Genomic DNA, 25,296 nt, shown 5'->3' on the forward strand with positions numbered 1-25,296 from the left:
AACTAGCTGGGCATGGTGGCGGGCACCTGTAGTCCCAGCTACTCAGGAGGCTGAGGCAGGAGAATGGTGTGAACCCGGGGGGCGGAGCTTGCAGTGAGCCGAGATCGCGCCACTGCACTCCAGCCTGGGGCACGGAGCAAGACTCTGTCTCAAAAATAAAATAAAATTTCTGTAATGCCATCACTTTGGGAGGCCAAGGCAGGGAGGATCACTTGAACCCAGGAGTTCAAGACCAGCCTGGGCAACGTGGTGAAACTGCATCTCTACAAAAAATTAGCTGGGTGTGGTGTTGCATGCCTGTGGTCCCAGCTACTCAGGAGGCTGAAGTGGGACGATCTCCCTGCAAGGCCGCAGTTAGCCGTGGTCGTGCCACTGCACTCCAGCCCAGTAACAGAGTGAGACTCTGTCAAAAACAAAAACAAAAAAAACCTAAACATTTCTCCAAGGTTTGTTAGGAATGTAGGCCATCCCATTGTCCCCCCCTTTTCCTCCCTCCCCCTTCCTCCATTTTCACCTCTCCTCAGACAACCACTTTTGCCTTTTTCGCTGATTATTTTGGTATGAATCCGTCTCTCTGTCTCTCTCTGTCTCCCTCCTTCCCTCCCTCCCTCTTAACATTTTAGTGTTAGGCATTATCTTTTGATAACTTTCCTTTCCAAGGAAGCTATATTGTGATTTTGATTAAGTTGGTATTCAGCATTACATTGTTGTAACTTTTGTTTTTTTTGAGACAGGGCCTATTACCCAGGCTGGAGTACAGTGGCAAAATCATAGCTTACTGCAGCCTCAGTCTCTTGGGCTTAAGTGATCCTCCCACCTCAGCCTCTCAGGTAGCTGGGATTACAGGTGCACACCACACCCAGCTAATATATATGTATGTATATATTTTAGTAGAGATGAGGTCTCACTGTGTTGCCTGAGCTGGTCTCCAACTCCTGAGTTCAAGAGATCCTCCCACCTCAGCCTCCCAAAGTGCTGGGATTACAGGTACGAGCTACCATGCCTGGCCTATGTAGGTGCTATTTCCAGCTGAGTCAGTAGTAATCTGTGACTGCATTTCTTATTTAATCTTTGTGTCCTTTGAAGTTAATAATTGTCTCTCTTGCTTGTTTTCTATGTAGTTATCACTAATCAACCCCCAATTTGTGCCAGTTCTGTAAGTCTTATTTTGAGGTATTTAGATTAGACTTATACTTATTTACCTTCCTGAAGAAGTTGCTTCTAGAACTTTCTACCCCATTCCTTTCTGGCCTGGTCACCTTCTAATCCTGGGACCTCCCTTTACTATTATCCTGTGGATTCAGTTCACCTCAACCCATGTTGGACAGAGAATTACAAGAACCTTCAGTTTCCTGAAGAAATACAGTTTCCAGCCTAGACAAGCAGTCAGTCCATGTGAGGGTATGGTAAATATTTTCAGACATGCAAGTTCTCAACAACAGCCAATTCCCCTTAAATGCTGTGTTTCCTTGGGAAGTTGCTAGAGGAGTTGCTTCTCTAAAATAACAGAAAGAGGAAGCGTCCTGGGAAACCTCACCCAAAACGACTATACTGTGCTGCAAGCCCATCTCAGTCTAGAAGTTGGGTCTTCAGTGCTGGGGAATTTTCTTGAAAGAAAATTTCTATTAGTTTTTCCTGCCATGATCCATAGTTATTTTTTGGCAGTGAGGAATAAGAGTTTAAAAAGTGAATGAAAACTCTAGGTGGGGACAGGGTCCCTCAGTCCCTGTGTGGTGACTTGACCACACTGTCTGTTTGGGGAAGGATGCTGCACATGTCATTGCCTCTTAAGTCTTTCTCTTGGCTGGTCAGGTCCTCCTGCTTGGGGGTAAAGGCCTGGCTACCATCATTCCTAGAACTGACCACCGTAGGTCACAAGAGGTTGGAGGGTTTCAGAGGGCACCTCACCCCCACGTGCCAGCCTTGCCCTCCCCTCTTTGTGGCCAGCACACCTCTCTTGCTCTTGCAGTGCCAACCCCAGCCAGACAACTCCTCAGTGGGAAAGGGCCAGGACCAGGCTTTCCAGAGCTGGGGTGTGATTTTAAATAGGCTTTCTTTCTGGCTCTCAAATTTTTATTACCCCTATTTCCTTTCCTTCTTTTAAGGTTTATGTCCTTTTTAAAAAGCTCCTTTTCTGTTGTTCTAGTGAGGTTTTAGGAGAGATGAGAAGAAGATACTAGTGTGCAAGCTACCATCTTTACTCAGAAGTCTGTACCAGCCTAACTTCATAGGTATCATAGCATTGAATGAACTAATTTGATTGGCTGGGGCGCGGTGGCTCACGCTTGTAATCCCAGCACTTTGGGAGGCCTAGGCGGGCAAATCACCAGGTCAGGAGTTTGAGACCAGCCTGACGACATGGTGAAGCACCGTTTCCACTAAAAATACAAAAATTAGCCAGCTGTGGTGGCACGTGCCTATAATCCCAGCTACTTAGGAGGCTGAGGCAGGAGAATCGCTTAAACCCGAGACAGAGGTTGCAGTGAGCCAAGATCACACCACTGCACTCCAGTCGGGGTGACAGAGCAAGACCCCATCTCAAAAGAAAAAAAAAAAAACTAATTTGTTTCAAATGGCAGTCATTCTTCATGTATGTCACTATGTAGCATCCCACTCAGGTAGACAGATACCATTCTTCCAGGTAGGACTGTGGTATGGACAGTACTTTAATGTTTTCTGTATTTTAATGGTAAAGTTGAGCATGTGTAGACAGGCGTTTATAGGATGAATCACTAGCCAGACACTTGTAAACTCCTATAGAACATTAATAGCTATACCTTATCCTACTTTTTTCCTTAAGACAGCTGTGAAAACAGACAGACTAGGAAAAAACCCTGAAGGAAATATTTTTACAGATGGGTCAGAAGAGGTTTTATTTTATAGTTGTTCATCCAAAGCATACTTGTCTTTAGGCAAAACAATTGATTTGTTTTAAATTAAGGAAAAAAGCTTAATACCAGCAACATACGTAGTCTTTGTAACATTTTATCTGTTTATTAAATATGACTATTACTTTAATAAATATAGTAAGATGAAAAGAAAATATTTGCCCTTGGTGTTTTTTTAACCTGAAAATGTGTCATAGGCAGTTAGGTATTCATTTGAAAATATCTTTGACAATATCACCTATCCGATACCTACAGATAACTCCAAAATTTGCATCACAGCCCCCTTCTTTCTCCTGAGACATGGTGCCTAGTTCCCAGGCACCTAGTGGTGTCCGTCCGAATCCTGGTGCTCTTCTCCCTGTATCACAGGCATAGGCAGCCCTAAATGGAGCATGATTTCTTCCCCTTTACTCCACCCCTGCGTTTTTTCCTAATGCTTACCAGTGATGGATCCTAACTCAGTGTTGCCAGCTTTCTGGTTGCTTAAGCTACATGTTTGAGAGAGGTTTCTAACTGTTTTTAATTCTTAACCCTCCCATCTCCATAGCTGGATCTGTGAATTCTAATTTAGAACTGTATTTCACAATTATTCTTTCCTAAAAACTGTTCCCATTGCCCTAATTCAGACCATCTCTCTCGCCAGTTTCTTAAAATGGCTTCTTAGTCTTCTCATGATGCTAACTTCTTACTCGGCAGTCCGTCAGACATCATGCTGCTGCAGACTCTTGAAGCACAATTTTGGGTTGTTTGTTTGTTTGTGACAAGGTCTCTCTGTCACCCAGGCTGGAGTACATGGCATGATCTCAGCTCACTGCAGCCCTGACTTCCCAGGCTCACACGATCCTCCTACCTCGACCTTCCAAGTAGCTGGGACTACAGGCATACACCACCACGCCTGACTAATTTTTTATATTTTGTGTAGACAGTGTCTTACCATGTTGCCCAAGCTGATCTCGAACTTCTGACCTCAAGCAGTCCTCCCACCTTGGCCTCCCAAAGTGCTGAGATTGCAGGTGTGAACACCACCTGGCCAGAAGCACAGTTCTGTCATCTGAAGATTCTTGAAGCACACTTCTGTTGATCGTCCATCTTCTCCTTCCTCCCTGCTTCCCTGTCTCCCTCCTTCTTCGTTTCTCTTCCTTTTCCTCTTCTTCCTCCCCCTCCTCCTCTTCGCTAGTGGTTTCCTCTTATATCTTCAAAATAACAGTCATGGTATTTAAAATCCTTTACAGTATGGCCTGATCAAAAAATTGTTTTTGAAATTGCATCATTCTTATGTCACCAGACTATTCACCACTTCTGTCGGCTGGAAATGCTGTTTCTTCAGATTTCTACTTGTTGAAACCTCATCTTTCAAGCCCCCTTCCTGATGCCACACCCCCCAAGGCCCCTCCTGGGGTGTCTTTTGTTGGGATTCCTTTATCTGTCCTCTCCTGTGACACTTTCAGCGTTACCGAGCAGCCCTCAGAAGGGGCCTAGTAGCAAATGTGTTTGCAGTGTTTTTTCTTCCTTACTAGATTAGGATCAGGAACCCAATCTTACCTTTCTTTTTCCCTTCATCCTAAATCTTTCTTGGAAATGATGTTTAATCAGGGAAGACTTGTTGCATTTAATATCTCAGAATTTTAGGTAAGGGTTTATCTGTTTTTAGGTACATACAAATAATAAACAGGCCAAGTTCCTTAATATCTTATGATTTATTAAACTTTTGTATAGGTCTGTCAGTATCACAAGTAATAGTCAGAACTCAATTGCCTGCAACCTTACTTACTCTCAACAGTGGAGAAATAGTAAAGTAGTCTGTTCAGCAGAGTCAGAGTCCATCACAAACAGGTCAGCTTTTTCCAGCAGTGTTCAGGGCTGTTTAGTCTGATTGACAAACAATTCTAAGTAGGCTGTTTGATCTGGCTTCCAAGCCTATAGCAGAGAAGGAATGATAAGACAGTCCTAAATGTGTAAGATTCTCTGTCATCTACTTAAGTGAACAGGTAAGTTTACAGTACAGTTTTAGAAAACTTTCCATTGAAAATGGTACAAATAAAAAGGAATTTAGTGTCAGTCCCAAGCTATCTAAATGGGTCTCAGTAGCCAAAGTTTTTGTGTCTGAAGGATACACAATATCCTTTGACGACAATTAGTTGACCTGAGGGGAAATATTGATGAAACCACCCTGTAGGGGATGGAAACGTCCCTTCTGTTTCCCAGTAACTCAGCTGGAATTGATAAACTTACATCACCAGCTTCCTCCATCCCACCATGTGAGTTACTGACTTTGTATACTTTCTCTCCCAGTTTTGGAATCTGAAGTTGAAAGAATTGCTTATTTTAAGTCAGCGTAGTAACTAAGCTTTGTTTAAAAGCCCTGTTTTCAGGTACAGTGGCTTACACCTGTAATCCCAGTACTTTGGGAGGCCAAGGCATCAGAAACTGCTTGAGCCCGGGACTTCAAGACCAGCCTGGGCAACGTAGTGAGACCCATCTCTACAAAAAATAAAAAATTAGCCAGGTGCAGTGGTGCACCTTTGGTCCTAGCTACTTGGGAGGCTGACTGAGGTGGCAGGATCACTTGAGCCCAGGAGGTTGGGGCTGCAGTGAGCCGTGATTGTGCCACTGCACTCCAGCCTGGGTGACAGGGTGAGATCCTGTCTCTGAGAAATAATAAAAGCCATGTTTTAAAAACTTACGTATTTTCTTGAAAGGTATTTTTTGCATTAAAATGTTAATTGAAGAAATTCTTTCTAATGCATTAAGCATAAAGTTAGCCAAAAGGCTCATTCTTAGCTCATTGTGTGTAATGGCCAACTGGTGTAGATCATCTGCAAAGTAGATTAGTAGATGTTCTTTTGGTGGTGGCAGCTGAAACCTAGGGGCACATTGGAAGTCCTGGAAGAAATTTCATAATGAGTTAATAATGTATGCCTCGTGCCGCTTATTAATTTATAAGAGAATCAGTGTTTTAAAACCATGTTTCTGGTCAAATTTTAATCAGATATTAACTTAAATTTTTACATACTTTTTCCTCCTTATAGAGTCTTCCTAGTATTCTCACTGATGATCGATTTAAAGTTATGTTTGAGAACCCTGACTTCCAAGTAGATGAAGAGAGTGAAGAATTTAGGCTTCTGAATCCACTTGTTTCAAAAATTAGTGAAAAAAGGAAAAAGAAGCTAAGACTCTTAGAGCAACAAGAACTGCGTGAAAAAGTAATGTACTCCTTATCATTTAGAATTTGCTACTGTTTCTTTAATATAATGTTTTCTTTGTAAGTTAGAAGAGTCTTCGATTATACTTGAGATGTAATTAATTCCATATTAAGTGATTGACAGTGGGCTTAGGAGTATTAACTTATTTAATTAAAGGCATTTCTCCTGATACATGCAGTGGAGTAGCTGTTAGGCACTCATTAATGGGCCAGTTGCTGCTTCAGAGAAAACAAGGGGTCTGTGTTTGACTGGGGGAAAGGAGTTGCTGCTTACTATTTTTATTCTCAGGAAGAGGAGGAAGAGCCGGAAGGAAAACCGAGTGATGCAGAAAGTTCGGAGAGTTCAGATGATGAAAAAGCCTGGGTTGAAGAGGTCAGGAAGCAACGCAGACTCCTCCAGCAGGAGGAAAAAGTGAAGCGACAGGAACGACTCAAGGAGGACCAGCAGACAGTCCTAAAGCCCCAGTTTTATGAGATCAAAGCAGGAGAAGAATTTAGAAGCTTCAAAGATTCTGCCACAAAGCAGAAACTGATGAAGTGAGTAGCACTGCCTGAGCACACAGTTGACATGTAGCCAAGCCCTTGCTTTTCCTCTCTGGCACATTGCCCTAAAGATGACATTTCTGTCTTTGGATGATGGAGGTGCAGAGGGTGGAGGGGACGAGGGAAGCGGGAGATAAGGCCGTGTGGGAGGTGATGTGAGGGAAGCACACAGGAGGCCTGAGGGGAGTGTTGCTGTTGAAGTACATTGGTCTCTAGGGGATTTACTTGCTTGTCACAACTTTTTGAGGTGTATAGTTTACATGCAGTAAAATACAGGGTAGAGATAGCCTTATGAGTATCAGTGGAACACTTTTAAGCTGCAGAAGCCACACACTTTCCTTGTCCTTGTTTTTTCCCCATGAGGTTCCCTCACCTACAAATACTTATTCTGTGCCCTACAGATCAGTGGTTTGAAGCCTTTTGGACAGTGGTTGCTAGGAGATGACAACTTTTCTGCTTCTTCACAAAGTTATTTTAAAAAATTAGAACCTCGGTTATGTTTACCCCATCTCATTTTACCTGGTTATTGAAAAAGTTACTTGGAAAATTTGCCAGAAGTTTTAAGTCTTTTTCAGGAAAATTGAGAGATGAAAAAGAGTGGTATTCTAGAATAGGCAAATATGCAGAAAGAGGCAGAAAGTAGAATGGTGGTTGTCGAGTGTTTCATGGGTACAGAGTTTCAGGTTGGATTATGAAAATGTGCTGGAAATAGTTGGTAGTGGTGGTTGTACAACAGTGTGAATGTACTTAATGCTGCTGAACTGTCTACTTAAAAATGAATAAAATGGTAAGTTTTATGTTATATTTACCCCTACTCCAAAAAAATTAACCTTCCCCAGAAAAGATAGTTTTATTTGAATAATTTTCAGTTGTCAGGAGTCTGCATGAGGAACAAGCCAGGTGTCAAGCCCAGGTTGTATATAAACTCTAAATTATGCAATTCTCTGCTTTGAGAATTCCTAGGCAAAGTATTGATGCACAGGATTGGAATATGATAGACAGTCACAGGAGATGTCTTAAAAGAATAACTGGAATGTTTAGGGAGCCAAGGGAGCAGTCTTGAGGTGGAGCAGAAGGATTGGGCAGAATAGGCGAGGTGTTAGCTTGGGGTCAGTACATTTCTGTACCTTGCACTTCTCCAGCTCCCAGCTCTCCATGCAGGAGAAGGTGTTTTTTCCGAAGTGGGAGGAGGAAAAGCATGGGGAGGACATCAGTGAACTGGTGGAATTGTTTCTGGGGTTGAGATGTATTTTATTCATCTTTATTTCACCATCTTCTAGCAAGTATCTGCAACACCAGATGTAATGAATCCTTCAATTTAGAATTCAGAAGCACCTCAAAATTCTGGTTCTGATGAACTAACAAAAGATATGTCCATGAATAAAGAAGCTAGTAGAGTTGACCCTTGGACAACTTGAGGGCTAGGAGTGCCAATGCCCTGGAAAGTAAAAAAAAATGTGCATTTAGGCTGGGCACGGTGGCTCACGCCTGTAATGCTAGCACTTTGGGAGGCCTAGGTGGGCGGATCATGAGGTCAGGAGATTGAGACCATCCTGGCCAACATGGTGAAATGCTGTCTCTACTAAAAATACAAAAATTAGCTGGTGTGGTGGTGCATGCCTGTAGTCCCAGCTACTCAGGAGGCTGAGGCAGGAGAATTATTTGAACCCGGGAGGCGGAAGTTGCAGTGAGCCAAGATCGCACCATTGCACTCCAGTCTGGCAACAGTGCTAGACTCCATCTCAAAAAAAAAGAAGATATATATATATATATACACACACACACACTCACACACACACACACACATATATATATGTATATATATATATATGCATTTAACTTTTTGTGTTATTTATTTTCACTAGAAAGTCTAGACCTAACACATACAACTTTTGATTTCTCGAAAACTTTTTTTTTTTTTTTAAACCTTCCTGGTGACTTAGATCCTAGAATATCCCCGAAAATGTTAGTAATAGCCTACTGGTGACCAGAATTTTTAACAGTCAGGGGTCAATTGCCACGTATTTTGTATGTTCCATGTATCGTATACTGTACTCATACAATAAGATAAGTTGGAGGAAAGAAAATGTTATTAAGAAAATCATAAGGAAAGGAAAATATATTTACTATTCATTAGGTGGGAGAGGATCATTGTAAGGGTCTTCATCCTTGTTGTCTTCATGTGGAATAGTCTGAGGAGGAAGAAGAAGAGGGATTGGTCTTCCTGTCTCAGGGGCAAAGACAGAACAGGAGGAAGTGGAAGGGAGGCAGGGGAGGCAAGTAATGGTGTTAAGTTTTATTGGAAAAACTGTGTGTAAGTGGAGCAGTACAGTTCAAACCCATGTCGTTCGAGGGTCAACTCTAGTGTTCTTGATAGCTTTTGAAGATGTTTTCTTTACTGACCAACCTCACTTTTTAAAATAACATTCTTGAGATATAATTTATGTAACATACAATTAATCTACTAAAAGCATGCAGTTCACTGGTTTTTAGTATATTCACAGAGTTCTGGAACCATCACCATAATTTTAGAACATTACCATCACCCCAAAAGGAAACCCCATGCCTCATGGGCAGTCACCCCACATCACCCCATATCCCATCCTGAGGCAGCCAGTAGTTTACTTTTCTGTCTCTATCGATTTGCCTATTCTGACATCTCATGTAAAAGGAACTGTACGATGTGTGGCCTTTTGTGGCTGGCCTCTTTCTCTTAGCACAGTGTCTTTAATGTTCATCTGTGTTGTAGCATCTATTGATATAGTCGGCCCTCTGTATCTGAGGGTTCCTCATCCATAGATTCAACCAATATGGGTTGAAAATATTCAGAAAAAATTTGTAACTGTACTGAACATGTACGGACTTTTTTCTTGACTTTATTCCCTAAACAGTAGTATAAAAACTATGCATGTAGCATTTACATTGTATTAGGTATTATAAGTAATCTAGAGATAATTTAACATATAGGAGAAGATGTGCACAGGTTATATGGAAGTAACCACACCATTTTATATGACTTGAACATCCATGGATTTTAGTATCCAAGGGAGGTCCTGGAACCAATTCCCCAGCGGATACCAAGGGACAACTCCACTCCATTTGTTTTTATTACCAAGTAATATTGCGGTGTATGTGTAGACCAGTTTCTGTATTCCTTCGTCAGTTGATGGACACGTGGGTAGTTTCCACTTTTTGGCTGTTAAGAATAATGCTGCTATGAACATTGGTTTATACAGTTTTACATGTGTTTTGCATGTTTTCATCTATGTGTAAGAATTGGAAGAAATTGCTGGTCATATAGTAACTCTTACGTTTAGCCTTTTCAGAAACCGGCAAACTTGTCCACAGGCTGTACCATTTTACATTCTCCAGCAGTGTGTGCAGCCTCACTTTTTATACAGCTGTTATGTGTAGGTGTTTTATTGGGAGTCCTGCTTGGTTTGTGCTGTTCTGGTTCTGTGGATTAAATTTATTTGCTGAGTATATGCTGTGTTTGTCTTGCTCTATTTACTGCTTTATCTCTGGTTCTTGATTAAGTACTTAGAATAGAGTGGGCACTTGAGAAATACTTGCTGAAAGTTGAATCTTCTTTGCCGTGACAACACAGCAGACAACGCAGAAGTTACTCTTTCAAAATCTGCTGAGAAAGGACTCATTTTCCCCATAGCCATTGACCAGGAAAATCTGGGGGCAGTTGTTTTGAGTGTGACCACGGCAACAGGAGGCTGTGATTTGGGGGTAGGCGGTCTGACTAATCTCTCTAACATTCTTCCTTTTGCCTGGGGGCTGTAGTAGGAAATGGAAGTAAAAAACAAAGGGAATAAAAATTTATATCTAAGAATAAACCATAGCGATGTGAATAAACTGTAGTTAAACATTCTAAGTTAAATATCACCAAGTTAAACATTCTTACTAAGTTAAATATCAACAAGTTAAACATTCTTACTAAGTTAAATATCACCAAGTTAAACATTCTTACTAAGTTAAATATCACCAAGTTAAACATCCTTTTTGAGAACTATATAAGTGATAATATTTACATGAGTATTTAGTGAAGCATTAAACCATGATCCTTCAGAGAACTAAAGTGACTCTGTATGTTTATTCTGCAAGTTACCGCAAGCCAGTCAACAAGAGACAACATCAGATTGAATGTGTTCTATTTAAATTTTGACTTGGACTTGCCCAGCTTTAAAACTGTTTCTATAAAGGGAAAGGTGGATCATGAATGGTAACTGGAGACTTGAGCGAGCTGTCTGCGTTGCTTGGTGTGGTCATATGGCTTTAGATAAACGTGTGTCTGTTGACATGTATTTTTATGCCTTACAGTGTGCTAACGTTGTTTGTGAGTCTGTTCATCCACTTATCAGCCTCTCCACCACCCATTCATCAAGCATTTATCAACTGCTCAGTGCGAGCAGACCCGCATTCTAGACCCAGGCGATGGAAAGAAAGACATGGCCTGTGTACCTGAAGCATTCATGGGAAAGAAGCATAAGAAAGAAGGAGCTGAATTTGGGGGGCCTTGAAGTCATATGGAAACTGGTTGTGGAAAGATGCAGAGTGGAGCACTCAGGGCTGGTGGGAAAGATAGCATTCCTGGCAGAGGCACAGCGCAGCCACAGGCGGGCCGTGCGAAGGGTGGGGGGTGCCTTCCTGCAGCCAGAGCACTGGGTGCCTGAAGGGGTGGCTGAGCAAGCACTGGAAAGCCACAATCTGAACAGCCTAGATGAATGGGATCAAATCTATTCCAACCCCTCCCCTAGTATTATAAATACTTTTATAATAAAAGCAGTACATGTTTGTTATAGCAAATAAAAGCATAGGCATAAAAAGTCCCTAATCCCAGAAACCCATTAGCAAAATATCTCCATTTTAGAAAGACAATGTGCGGAGAAGCTGGACACCCAGAGACCAGCTCTCAAACTATTAGAATCGTCCCAGTTAGAAGGGCCACAGGCCTGAATAATGGGGTGGAGAGGAGCAGACAGACCAGAAGACTAAGAGTGAGAAAGAAAAATGGGCACGAACTCCACCGTCGGTTCCTGATCATATCAAAGGAGAAGGGAATAGTCAGGGATGATGTGGAGATGTCTAGCAATGTTGCCCTTGAGGTAAAAAATGCAGAATGCAGAGTAGGTTTAGGGCTAAAAGTAATGAGCTGGGTTTTGTGCACGTTAAATAAATGGAGCCCATGCGTCTTCTGTGTCACATTCAGTAAATCAATGGCAATGCCCATCAGGCCCAGGAAGAGGAGGCTGGAGATGTCAGTTTGAGAGATACCAGCCTTTATTGTGTGGTCAAGATCATGAATAAAAAGAGATTTACTATCATTGTGTAGAGTAAGATTAGGGCTAAGAATGGAAGCTTGGGGAAAAACGAATATTTTACTTGAATCTGTGATAAAATCCATACCATACACCTCTCTAGAGAAAATTACAAATGCTTGTGATGTATTTGCATAGAATTTTAGAGACTTCACAGATGTACTGATTGCCTAGGACTAAGAATTCTGTTAGAAAGCAGACAAAGAAGAAGATGGGCAGTAACAAGCTGAGAGGAAAACTGGCAAGGACCAAACCTGGAGCGTGTCTCAGGCAAGGGAGTGGTCCTGACACCCAGCGGAGCAGAGAAGCCCAGGCACGAAGGCTGGGAAAAGGCCAGTATGCAGCTGGCCTCACTGGCACTGTTTCTCAGTCCCGTCAAATGACCAACTGCAGTAGAGAGACGAGTGACTGGGAGATAGAAAACATGATAAACAGTTAGTGTAGGTAAGTCTTTCAAGAAATTTGGTGGTGAAAGAAAGGGATGAAAGCCAATAACTTGATGGGAAGCGGTTTATAGACTCGAGAGACGTGATTTGTTAGTAGGCAGAGAAGACTCAGCCACAGAAAGGGGATAGTAAGGAATTGAGAGAATTGAGTCAATTGACAAAGTAGCATCTGGTAAGGAACCAGGTGGTAGTGGGCCCGAGTACCAGGTAAGGAGAGCCTCAGAAAAGACAAGGTGTGCATCCTCAGAGACACGGAGGAAAGAACTCCAGATGCATGGACATAATTCTGGTTAGAGGTAGAAAGATTGGGAAGACCATGCTTGTTGGCCTCAGGAATCTGGGCACATCAGCCTTTTCTGGTATCTGGAGCAGCCGTGACCTGCAAGGTATAGGAGTGGAGCTGTGTGCGTTGGTGAACAGTGGAAGAAGAGAGTCCTTAGGATGAAAACTCTCCACATTTCAGTAGATGGGGATAACTTCTCTTCTTGGGTAGTCAATACTAGCTTCCAGGCAGCCTTTCAGTTCCATTTATGAAAGCATTCTTTGAATGGTTTCATATGCCCTGTGGTAGGTCCTAGAAATTGTTTAAGACAGTTCCTGCCTTTGGGGAGCTCATCTTCTTCACCGGGTAGCTTGGTAGCTTTGGGTGGGCTTTTTATCATGTCTGCAGCATTATCCACTTTGTTAGTTAATATGGCACGTTTTTACTCTTCAGCTCACGTTCCTCTGATAGTGGATAAGAGCCGAGGTAATGCAGCTTTGTTTTAATATAAGCATTTAAAAATCTAATCTGGGAAGTAATTAAATTCCAGACTTACATTTTTAAAAAGAGAATCTTGTATTACTCAATGAATATGTCCTCAGTACTATGTAGGCATGTTATCATTGTAATACTTAAGAGTGTGGACTGAAGGTTAAAGCCTCTCCTATCCCCCACCGCCCTCCCTGAGGTCATGGCTGTGTGCGCACCATACTTCTCGCCTTTAAGAAATACATTCACTCCTATATGTGTCCACACTCACAGGTCTATACTTGTAGCTTTTTTTCTTTAACGTGAATGGTTCATACTCTTTATGTTATTTTTTGAGATGGGTCTCATGCTGTTGCCCAGGCTAGAGTGCAGAGGCGCAATCATGGTTCACTGCAGCCTCGATCTGCTGGGCTCAAATGATCCTCCCACCTCACCCTCCTGAGTAGCTGCGACTACAGGCCACCGCATGCGGCTAATTGTTAAATTTTTTTGTCCAGTTGGGGTCTCATTTTGTTGCCCGAACTGGTCTTGAACTTCTGGCCTCATGACATCCTCCTGCCTCAGCCTCCCAAAGTGCTGGAATTGCAGGCATGAGCCACTGTGCCCAGCCTAATTATACTGTTTAACTTGCTCTTTTCATTTAACAGCAAGTCTTGGAAATGTTTCTTTATAAGTACAGTAGGCTTACCTTCTGGCTGCATAAATATTTCATAAAGTGGATGTGCTGTCATTTATGTAACTGTTCCTCTAACTGTGGGTGTTTAGGTTGCTGCTTTTTCTTTTACCCTTTTCACAGTCACAAATATGTACGCACACGGACAAGTATTTCTTTAGAGTATATTCCTAATAGGAGTTTGCTGGATCAGCAGGGGTTGTGATAGAGACTGCCAGATCACCCTCCAAAAAGGCTTGAGCACTTTGCACTCTGGCCAGAGCACCTGTTTCCCCACACCCCAGCATCGGCGGACATTAGGAATCTTTTAAATCCATTATGCCTATAGAAGAGGCATCAGATTTAATGATTGCCTGAGTTTCAGTCTCTTGAAATAGGGCCTTTGAAGCAATACGTGGAAACAGAAAGCATTCAAATAAAGTTTTTAGTAAACTTTATGGCATATGTAAATATCTATCCGAGGTAGTTATTTAAAGCAAAGTACTTAAATTTAAAAAATATTTAATCCTTTATCTGCGGATTCTTTCTCCGTTTTCTAATTTATTCCCTCCGGTATAGACTGTGGAGCGGGGGCTCCTTTAATTAGAGTTAATTAACTCTTCTCAATTCTGTCCTGAAGCACATGCCTTTATGAATATGACCCCCACCCCCCACACTGCCCCTTCCCTGCAGCGGGATTCAAAACCTCTCATCTGAGGAGCATGAAGTTTTAATTAAATATGTGTGTGTGCACGTGTGTTTGTATTTCAAAACCCCAAAGTAAATCCAGTCAGCCTTCCTGGTGCATCTAAATATTTAATTTGATTTTCTTCCTTGTAGTTTCTGCCCACTTTCCTTTTTATTTTAAGATAAATATACTAATAATCTCGTTTCTTCCCCTGGGAGCTTTCTGCATTCTATACTGAGTAATTCTACCCACTTTTAACATTGTAAAGCCTGTATCTGTTTTCTTAGCAATCACAGGTTTGGGGATTGTTTTTATCTACTTGTTCCAATTAGATTTTCCCTAGAATCCTTTACTATAAACCAATGAAAAAGTCCCCCATGGCCGTCAGACCTAAAGTAAAGCCTAGGCAGGGAAAAGAAGTAGGGGCGGGGTGTGGGGGAGGGCAGAGGAGGGGGAGGGGAAGGCCAGTTCTGCAGTCCTCCTCTGCCACCTGCCAGTGTCCTGGAAGAAACATGCTGAGAAGCGTATGCAGTGTGATGTTCTGCCTTTTGTTTTTCTGTTCAATAAGGAGTTTTCAGGTGTTCCTACAGCAGTGTCTACTTAGGTCATCTCTGACCAAAGTCACACTCAAGAAGCAGGCTGTGGAACTGCTGGTTAGCAAACGCTTTCAGTAAACTGACTTTCAAAGGGAAGGAAGTAGAACTTCTTTAATGTAGAAAGCTCCACACATGGTCTCTGTGTCTGATCTTCTGCCATGGCTTGTTCCAAAACTCAGCTTGTCTTTCCAAATAGCCTAGACAGAACAAGTTTTTACAAGTGCACATTGAAAGTACATTGAGAGAAACCCCAGAATGTGTATGCCCTATCATGGAGGAAGTAAGGTCATTCTTAACAGAGTAATAATTGCCCACAATTGACTGGAAAAGTCTTTTTCTTCCTAAATTAGTGTTTTCTGTATACCATCTTCTCTCAGTGGTTATATAGTTATTCGGAATTCCTGTTAACTTTTTTTTGTTTAAGTGAAAGCAAGTTTATGAAGAAAGTAAAGGAATAAACGAATGGCTACTCCCTAGCACAGCAGCCCTGTTAACTTTGAAACTTCAGAGTTTATAGCTATGAAAAGAAAGAAGAATGAAATGAGCAGGTTGAGGAATTTGCTGAGGCTCACATAATTCACATGCACACTGCAGTCCGTTTACACTTTACTTTTGAATTGTTAGAAGAAAAAAAAAGCTAACCTAAATCTTAATTTCATTCCGTTTGTCATGTGGAAGCTTGTCATTGAGAATACTTAATGAACAAGTTTCCTGAACAAAACTGTGTAAATCAAGTATGGTTTGACACTCGCCTGGAAACCAGCAATTCTGAAATTGGAATCCGGCTTAGAACTGAATCCTTACGTGGCCTGCAGCAAGTCATTTCACATCTTACCTCCCTTTTTTGCCATCTATAAAGGATAAATACTTCTGTCTCAGGGATGTTGAAAGGATTAATTAGTTAGTCTATAAAGAACTTTGAAGATGAAAAGTACTTTAAAAGTGCTTCTTAATAACATTATTGCTTAGAAAAGAGTGCCACTTTTATGCTAACCACTTTATGTCTCAAATTATATAAAGAAGGTATGTTTAATACATTACTACAAGTTGTAAACTAGAGATAAATTTCTCATGGTGTGAACATCAAACATTAGCTTCAGAATTTCAAAGAAGGATCACTTTGTCTTGGGGATCATTTAGGAGCTGTGTTCTCCTCAGTAGTTAGTTACAAAGATCGTATTTCAGGGAAAAGAAGACCCTTTCACACAGTTCAGCCTTTTTTTTTTCTTCAGTCAGGTTTCTTAGCCCTCACTTTAAAGGGCTGCGTTGAATGTGATTTGGGGCAGGGAGGGCAGGAGATGCAGTATACTATTTTTGAGAAGGGAACGGAATAGAAGAGAACCATATTCTTTGTTTTGTCTTCCATCTCATCTCGCTCAGTCTTATCAGGGGAATAAGAATCTATTGCTTTAGCCATTTCTAGAAAAGTTAGAGTAACTGTTTAAACATACTGAAAATATATATCATTAGGCTTAATTCAGTTTATTTCCCTCTAAACCAAGTTAACAAAAAGGGCCAGTGTTCTAGTTTATAATAAAAAATTATTATAACATGCAGTGAAGTTTCATATAACGGGTACAAAATTCATACTTAACCTTTTTATTGGAAAGCAGAGTGGGGTTGTGTTCATTATACAGATAACAGTGAAATGCAGGGCACAGCAGACTGTAACAGAGACACAGATTATATAAAGAGAGCCTGGAAAAATTTGGAAAATGTGATCAAGAAATGAGATTTAAATTTGGGAGAAAGTATGTCAGAAAGAGTAAGTCAAGTAAGAAACTAGAAAGAAAGATACCTGGAGAGATAGCAGTGACTAGAGCTGAATCAGGTAGAATTACCCAAAGGGTAATTGCTTTTGTTTTCTCTCAGTGTCATCAGATAGATTCATGTTTCAAGCTGTTCATGCTGTGGGATGATGGCTTGCAGTCTACTGAGTTAAGACTGAGTGAAGGAAAAACAAGAAGGATCATAGCTCTTCTCTGTGACTTGACCTGGAGGACTTAATTTGTGCTCATTCCTATACTCACATACCTAATTTGTGTATTGTTTAAATATATCATTATATCATAAATGCCATTGACCATTATGATCAATTACAGGCTTCAGAAGTAGATTGCTCTTTGCATTTGGTCTTCAGAAATATGATTGATTTTAGTAAGAAAAGTAGCAGGCATTGAAGTGTTTGATACTGCCACTTAAGATATTAAATTAGTGGGTGTTTTTGCCAGCCATTGTTTTATAGTCTGTCTCTGGAATATGAGTAATGACTATTTGAGTGCACCTAATTCTTTCAATTTATTGTCTTAAGTGAATGTTACTTTCATTTACGTGTGTAAACATTTTTCTTCGCAATCAATTCTAATCAAAACTTGTTTCAAATAGTAAATTAAAACATAATTTTGATTAATGTGGCATTCTTTTAAATTTCCCGTAGCAAAACCCTTGAAGATCGTTTGAAAATTGAAGCAAAAAATGGGACGTTGAGTATATCCGATACCACTGTTGGCAGCAAACAATTGACATTCACGTTAAAGAGGGTGAGTTATCTTTTATTGTTATTTTTTAATTCACAAAAGAATAATAGGCTTTCAATAGTATTTTGTGTGTGTGTCCTAAGACCAGCCTTCTCACACCTCTCCCCTATTGAGGAAGCTGTGTTCCCTGTTCTAGCGTTTTCCCTGCAACCAGAGCCCCTGGTAGGCCAAGAGCACAGTGTGTGACTACAGCAGAGCCAGGAGTGTCACTGGTGTCCCAAGGGAGACAGGGATTTAGTGGCCCTGGAGTTAGCTCTGTTGGAGATGAACCAGCTGTCTTGGTTTCTGGATCGCTCTGTGGCCTGAGGTGTGGCTTGTAAAGCAGAAGTCCCATCCTGACCCTCTAAGGATGTAGGGCTACCTTGCATGTATGTGGACTTTGAAGAAGACTGGGAATTGGTGAGTTCTGATACCTCGTGACAGTCACACCCATCTTCCCCAGATATTATCATTTTAGAAGACAAATTCCTCTGCCGGTGGTCATCCTATCCTAAATTGATTTATAAGATCCATCTTTTTAGCCACTGGTAATAATGCCTGTCACACATTGTAGGGAGAGTAAGCTGCTTAAATATTTACTGTTAACTGGATCCAGTTGTATTTCTCAAAAAAATTTTTTCTCATTCATAGTCAATCCTCTTCAATATAGTCACCAAATAGAATGACAAAGATTTCATCCCTTCTTTTTTCCTAAGCAGTAGTAGGGAGATTATTCTTTTTTAAAATTGAGATATAATTCACAGACCATATGCTCCTTCTAAAGTGTACAATTCAGTGATTCTTAGTGTATTCACTGAGTTGGGCAACCATCACACTATGTAATTCCAGAACATTTTCATCACCCCAGAAAGAAGCCCTATACCCTTTAGCATTTACCCCCATATTTTCATCCCTCAGCCCCTGGCAACCACTAATCTACTTCCTGTCTCTATAGCTTTGCCTGTTCTGGACATTTCATACAAATGGAATCATTCAATGTGAGAAGTCTTTCGTAACTGGCTTCTTTCACTGAGCATAATGTTTTCAAGGTTTATTCATTCAATGGTGTAGCTTTGCATCGAAATTGCATTTCTTTTTATGGCTGAATAATATACCATTGTATGTATATGACACGTTTTGCTATTCATTCTTTTTTAAGGGACACTTGGATTGTGTTCTTTTGGGGGAAGTGATTAATAATCTGCTATGAAAATGAATGTGTAAATTTTTTCATGAACATGTGTTTTCATTTATCTTGGGTCTATACCTAGGAGCAGAATTGCTGCATCATACAGCGTAGCTATTTAACTTTTTAACCGTTTTCCAAAGTGGCTGCACCGTCTTACGTTCCCACCAGGCAGCATATGAGGGTTGCAGGTTTTCCACATCCACACCAAACCTGTTGCCGTCTGTCGTCTTTATTATAGCCATGCTAGTGGATGTGAGTGGTGTGTTGTTTGATTTGCGGTCCCTAATGACTAATGAGTTGAGCATTTTATCATGTGCTTATTGGTCATTTGTGTATCATCTCTGGAGAACCACCTCGTCACATCCTGTACCTATTCCTCTCTGATTTCTCTAAAATTTTCCCAACCTGCATCAGGAGGCTTGCCAAGTAATTAAAAAAACTTCATTATTCTAAGTGCAAAAAGTTTTTCAGTTAATTCTGTCTGCTGAGAGCAAATTTGCCCTCTTACATTTATCACTTATATCAGCCAAATACACATTCGGAGGGACCTCATTGTGCCTCTTTCTAATTTTTTATCAATTTTCTTTATACCTTAAAGCAATCCTTGATTCCCTCTGAAACTCAAATGATGTTAAATGGGGCAGGAGCAGCACAGCCTGGAAGGATCCCAGGTCTGCAGCGCAGCCACCTCAGCTCCTGCAGAGGCCCCTGTGCTGGGTTGAGTGAGCACCTACTTTGCAGAAACCTGAAAATACAAGCCTTTTCCCACTGTTTTCTACATTGGAAGGAACTGAGTTGAAGATCAGTTTAAAATTTGTAGTAAAATGAAAATAAGATGGCTCCAAAATTATATTTTTGTTTACAAAAAAAGTATTAAGAATTGCTTAAATTAAGTTATGGCCTCATAACTGAATCAGGCAGAGGCTTTGAAACTGTTTTTGAGGAATGTGTCAATTAATGTTTGATGTGTTTATTTCCTTACTTGATAAACATTTTAATTATTAAATCTCAGTTTTACTTGAGTTCAGGTTTTCAGTAAATTTTACTTATTCAGGCAGTTGTTCATAGAAGTCTCTTTTTATACTGCATGTTTGATATGCTCAGGTAGAATCTTGAGTTTTTCCCATATTTGCATGTATATCTCCTAAAATTTCAGTAAAATTTAAGAGAAAAAATCTATGCTTTAATGTCGTTTAAGATTGTATAGTGGTAAAACTGGGATTCGGTCGCAAATCTAATTTTAAAATTCAATTTAGTACAGTTCCTCATCAAGCCTGAGGCTGTTGCTGATACAAGTGTGCCTGTCTGCACCTGTCCTTCTCCTCCCTCTGTGACAGGAGTGCTGGAGGCTGTGGTGAAGTAGTAGGGAAGAGGAGGCAGGAGCACCCGGGAGAAGCGCTAACGGGCCCATAGATCCTCCTGGATCCGCCACATGGCGGCAAGGCCTTCCGATGAAGCCGTGAGAGAGAGGCTAGTCCTCGTCCTTTTTCTGCATGGAAATTTGTCTGCAGAACAATAGCCACTGCTTACAAGCTCCTCTCCAAGCTCCTACCTTGGTGGAGAAAGTCTGGCAGAGCTTCCCACCATGTGTTCTAGGAGATGTAAATAGTGACCCTGGAAGATTACTCTTGCTATCAGACAGATAAGGGAAAAAAACCTCCATGTTGAAGACTCATGAAGGTGCCTTAACTTAGAAGCTCCAACACACCTTGTTTATCTGTATTTAGCACATCATTTTCCAAAATTATATGAAGAAACTTTTTCTTTTCCTTTTTTTTTCTTTCTTTTTTTCGAGACAGAGTCTCGCTCTGTCTCCCAGGCTGGAGTGCAGTGGTGCAATCTCAGCTTGCTACAAGCTCCACCTCCCGGGTTCACACCATTCTCCTCCCTCAGCCTCCCAAGTAGCTGGCACTACAGGCCCCCACCACCACACCCAGCTAATTTTTTGTATTTTTAGTAAAGACGGGGTTTCACCGTGTTAGCCAGGATGGTCTCGATCTCCTGACCTTGTGATCAGCCTGCCTCAGCCTCCCAAAGTGCTGGGATTACAGGCGTGAGCCACCACATCTGGCCTGAAGAAACCTTTTTTAAATAAATTCTGATTAACATGAAGAAGCAAAATATTGAATAACTGGTATTGGTTCACTATACAGGGCTCCTGGTGATGTCATCACTTGCTCAGCTAGGGAGTATTAGGAGTTCTGAGTTTTCCATTAATGCGTGTGTATTGATGCCTGCCCTGTGCTTCATGCTAGGGACAGACATGGCTCTTGCCACCACAGTTCTCAGTCTATTGGGAGAGAGAGACAGTGGGTAAAAATTATATATACCTCTAATTATGTCATTAGAACTGTGGCAAGTGCTTCAAAGGTGAGCAGAGGGCTGTGAGATTGTTTGGTAAAGGGACAAACTCTGCACAGTTTCAGTAAGCACAGGACTGAACTGACATAGTATTTCTATTTTTTTTTTTTTAAATCCTCCAGCTGTTGCATGGAGAGTTGCCTTAAGGGGTATTTGAGAGGAAGCAGAGCACAAGGAAGGCAGCTCCGTGGTGGCCGTGGTTAGGACGGGCAGCAGCCTGGGCTCGGGTGGTGCCCTCCAAGACAGAGCACAGTGGAGGAGTTTGGGACGCACTTCAGAATACACAGGACAGGATTTACTTTGAGAAGACAGTTGAAGAATGGTAATAATCAGAGAAGGGACTTAAAGAATTATTCAGAAACCCAGTTTAAGAGCTTCTTAGAATAGGAGAAATGCATCTTTTTTTTTTTTTTGACATTACAAATTGCTTTCCTTCCCCACTATTCTCTCACTTTCAACTGTTTAATTTTAGAAGATTGGGAAATATCCACAAGAGGTGAATGTGGAGACTTTCTCCTCAAGGGTAACATACAGATGCATGTTTTGTGTTAGGTGTGTAGAAAATACAGATCCTGGCCAGGCGTGGTGGTGCACGCCTGAAATCCCAGCACTTTGGGAGGCCGAGGTGGGTGGATCACGAGGTCAAGAGATTGAGACCATCCTGGACAACACGGGGAAAGCCCATCTCTACTAAAAATACAAAAATATAGCCGGGCATGGTGGCGGGCGCCTGTAGTCCCAGCTACTCGGGAGGCTGAGGCAGGAGAATGGCGTGAACCCGGGAGGCAGAGCCTGTTGGCCACTGCACTCCAGCCTGGGTGACAGAGGGAGACTCCGTCTCAGAAAAAAAAAAAAAAAAAGAAAGAAACTAGCCAGGCGTGGTCACCTGTAGTCCCAGCTACTCTGGAGGCTGAGGCAGGGGAATCACTTGAATCGGGAGGCGGAGGTTGCAGTGAGCTGAGAGTGTGCCATTGCACTCCAGCCTGGCAACAGAGCGGGACTCCATCTCAAAAAATGAAAAAGAAAATGCAGATCCCAGTGAAGCAGGTTCCCTGGGTGTCCATAAGGCAATGCTTTTCCACTTTGTCAACTGAGGCCCCTGACAGTGCTTTCTCAGTTTACCATCTGTTGCAGTTCCACCACTAAGAATTTTTTTTTTTTTTTTGAGCTTTACATTCAGGAGTTTGTATTTTCAAAACCATCAAATGTGTTTTTAAAACTGTATAACTCTTACTTTGTTGTGGCTTCTGCGTTGATAATCTTCTAAGGATTTCTGCTGAAAGTAGTTAAACCATTTGGAGCTAGGGATGGGTAGGGAGGAGTTCCAGCTCCCATGTGAGCCAATGAGCATTGAGAACAAAAGTGAGCACCTTTCCAGCAGTCAGCCCGGGAGTCCACATGCTTACTGCAGCTGTGAACTTGGGCATCGTCTGCCTAGCTTTCATCAGTGATTAATGAGAGCAGTTTGCTGCTTTTAAGGAAGGAGAGGTAGAGTTTTGGGGAACAGCGAAAAATTCTTGGGAGCAAGTTCTATGAATGAGTGTTTTAATAATGTACTTTTAGTACATTTAAGTATTTTTTTCTTTTGTTTTTAAAAACATGGGAATAAACGAATGGCTCTAGTTTGTAAACAAAGATCTCTAAAAGGAAAGTGGACACTCTGTAAGTGATATCATCTTCAAGGTGGCTCTTTTGTAGGCTCTTTTAAAACAACACAGTGGTCGTGAGTGTGTTGGTTGAAAAACCAGTCTCCTACTTTGTAGTAGACTGGTCTCTCAGGACCCTTCTCTTGCCTGGGGTTCAGAATTTCTGCTTTTGCATTGATGGTGAAAGTTGGCCTTGGTCCTGCTGTTTCTGCCAGGGTAGCATTTGTCAGAGCAGGGTCCAGGCAGCCCCACCATGTCACCTGGAGCCTGTGGGCAGCGTTTCTCCTGGCAGCAGGCCTGAGATTGGTGGCAGTACTGTTGGCATCCTCACGGTTACCAGAAAAGAGGTATAGCATTTTCTCTGTTTCCCTCCACTCATTTAATTTTCTCATTTAGTCTGAACAGCAGAAGAAGCAACAGGAGGCTGAGAAACTGCATCGACAAGAAAGGAAAAGACTCAGTCGTTCAGCCGGACACCTGAAGTCAAGACACAAAAGAGGACGGTCGTTTCATTGATTTGGGAAGTGATCCTACCTGTGATTAGGGAGGGGTACGTCTCCCCCAAACTGATCGTCATTAAGAGTGTTCAACACAGATAAGGGAACACACGTTTTTAAAGTTCCATGTACATTCTTGTACACGGAGGTAAAGATTTGAAAACCTGTGCTTTGTGGATTGGACTTTGAAGCTGCCAATGGCCACCACATAGCCCCAAAGGTGTGCTTGCAAGTCAATTGCTCCTGGAAACATTGTCCTTTCCCCGTGGTTTTAATCATGTAGACCAGGTTGGGGTTTTTTTAATATTGTGAAATGTACACCATGAAATGAAAAGTTTATCCTGTGCTAGAAGCCAAGATTTATCGTGCTCTAGGAACTTTGTTCCTACACTGCCTACTGCCATTCATGATTAAACCATCCGGAAATACCATCCCTGTTTGACCTGGTGTCTGTGTGTTGCCTGTGTTTGTGTTTATAAGTGTATGTTGATAGGTTTGTTTGGCTTGTTTATGTACTAGTTTGGGATTTGTTTTTAAATAATTTATACCAAGAGAGTATAATCTAATGGTGCAGGTTGAGAGTGTCCCAAATCCAAAAATCTAGAACTGTTTGAGCACTGTATTTATCTGTTCTTGCCCTGCTAGAAAGAACTACCTGAAACTGGGCAATGTATAAGTACAGAAAAAAGGTTTAATTGACTCACAGTTCTGCAGGTGGTACAGGAAGCATGGCTCTGGAGGCCCCGGGAAGCTTACTATCGTGGCGGAAGGTGAAGCACCAGCAGGCATGTCCTACATGGCTAGAGCTGGGGGAAGAGGGCAAAGGGGGAGATAGTACACACTTTCAAACACCAGATCTCCAAGAACTCACTAGCACAGAATAACAAGGGGAAGGTCCGGCTCCATTATTCAGTCAGCTCCCTCCAGGCCCCTCCTCCAGCACCGGAGATTGCAATTTGACATGAGATTTGTGTGGGGACACAGGGCAAAACCATATTGAGCACTGACATGACATTGGAGGAAAATGCTCATTAGAGCTTTTCAGGTTTTGGATTTTCAGATTTGGGATACTTGCCTAGTGAATATAATACAAATATTCCAAAACACAAAAAAAATCCAAAGTCTAAAAGACTTCTGCTCCCAAGCATTTCAGATAAGGGATACCCAACCTGTAATAATGGGAAACTAGCAGTGGAGGCTGCTGGTTAATCTTGGCACCAGTTTAATTACAGGTTGTTGTTTTTTTTTCCTGTTTCTTATGTACAGTCAAACATAAACTTACTGGAGGAAACATGTATAAAAATAAATATACTTTCATTTGAATAGCTTCTTTGAGAAAGACTCCAAGAAAATTTTTTTAATTAGACGAACGGTGGTGTGCACTTGTAGTCCCAGCTACTGAGGAGGCTGAGGTGGGTTGCTTGAGCCTGAGAAGTTGAGGCTAGCCTGGGCGACAGAGCAAGACCCGGGTCTCAAAAAAAGAAAAAAGAGACCAACTTTAGTTTCCTTAGTTTTTCCAGCATTGATGTGATTTTGGAGGTGCCTTTATAAATTTTTAAGGGTCTTTATGTACAACTGAAATAGTAACTCTTTGGACTGTAAATGATACAGCCTAACTTCTGATGTCGTAAGCCAAGAGACAGAATGCATTAATTGACATAACCATGCTTGGGACATGGAACTGGCCTCAGGAACACCTAGATCCAGGGCTCCACGTTCACTCAGCTAGCTCTCTAGTCATGCATACTCTGTCTCTGTTTCCCTCTTCTCTCTCTCTCTCCTTCCCCTACTCCCGCCTTCCTTCTGCTGTCTCACCATTGTTCCTTCTCTCTTCAGGCTTCCCCTGTTCTCTTTTCCCAATATGTTTCCCTTCCCCTGCCTCTGCTGTCTGTGCCGCTTCTGCTTCTGTGCAGATTGGCTTGTTCCCAAGGCAGGGAACAATTCGGCCATGTGTCCACTTCTGTGGTTGGAGAAATGAGGTCTGTTTCCAGAAA

General features: G+C 41.7%; 1 protein-coding gene across 1 annotated transcript in view; it reads left to right on the plus strand.

Annotated features, from left to right (window-relative positions):
* NOL10 (nucleolar protein 10) overlaps positions 1–23,742 on the plus strand; it is a 95,121-nt gene extending 71,379 nt beyond the window's left edge. Inside the window, exons 13-16 of the mRNA XM_011960976.1 lie at positions 5,918–6,091; positions 6,380–6,627; positions 17,531–17,633; positions 23,202–23,742. Coding sequence (XP_011816366.1) covers positions 5,918–6,091; positions 6,380–6,627; positions 17,531–17,633; positions 23,202–23,321 — 645 coding nt within the window. The 3' untranslated portion in view covers positions 23,322–23,742. The remainder of the gene's footprint in view (positions 1–5,917; positions 6,092–6,379; positions 6,628–17,530; positions 17,634–23,201) is intronic.
* The last annotated feature ends 1,554 nt before the right edge of the window (positions 23,743–25,296 follow it).

This window comes from Colobus angolensis, unplaced genomic scaffold (assembly GCF_000951035.1).
Source record: "Colobus angolensis palliatus isolate OR3802 unplaced genomic scaffold, Cang.pa_1.0 Scaffold53, whole genome shotgun sequence".
Classification (NCBI taxonomy): Eukaryota; Metazoa; Chordata; class Mammalia; order Primates; family Cercopithecidae; genus Colobus; species Colobus angolensis.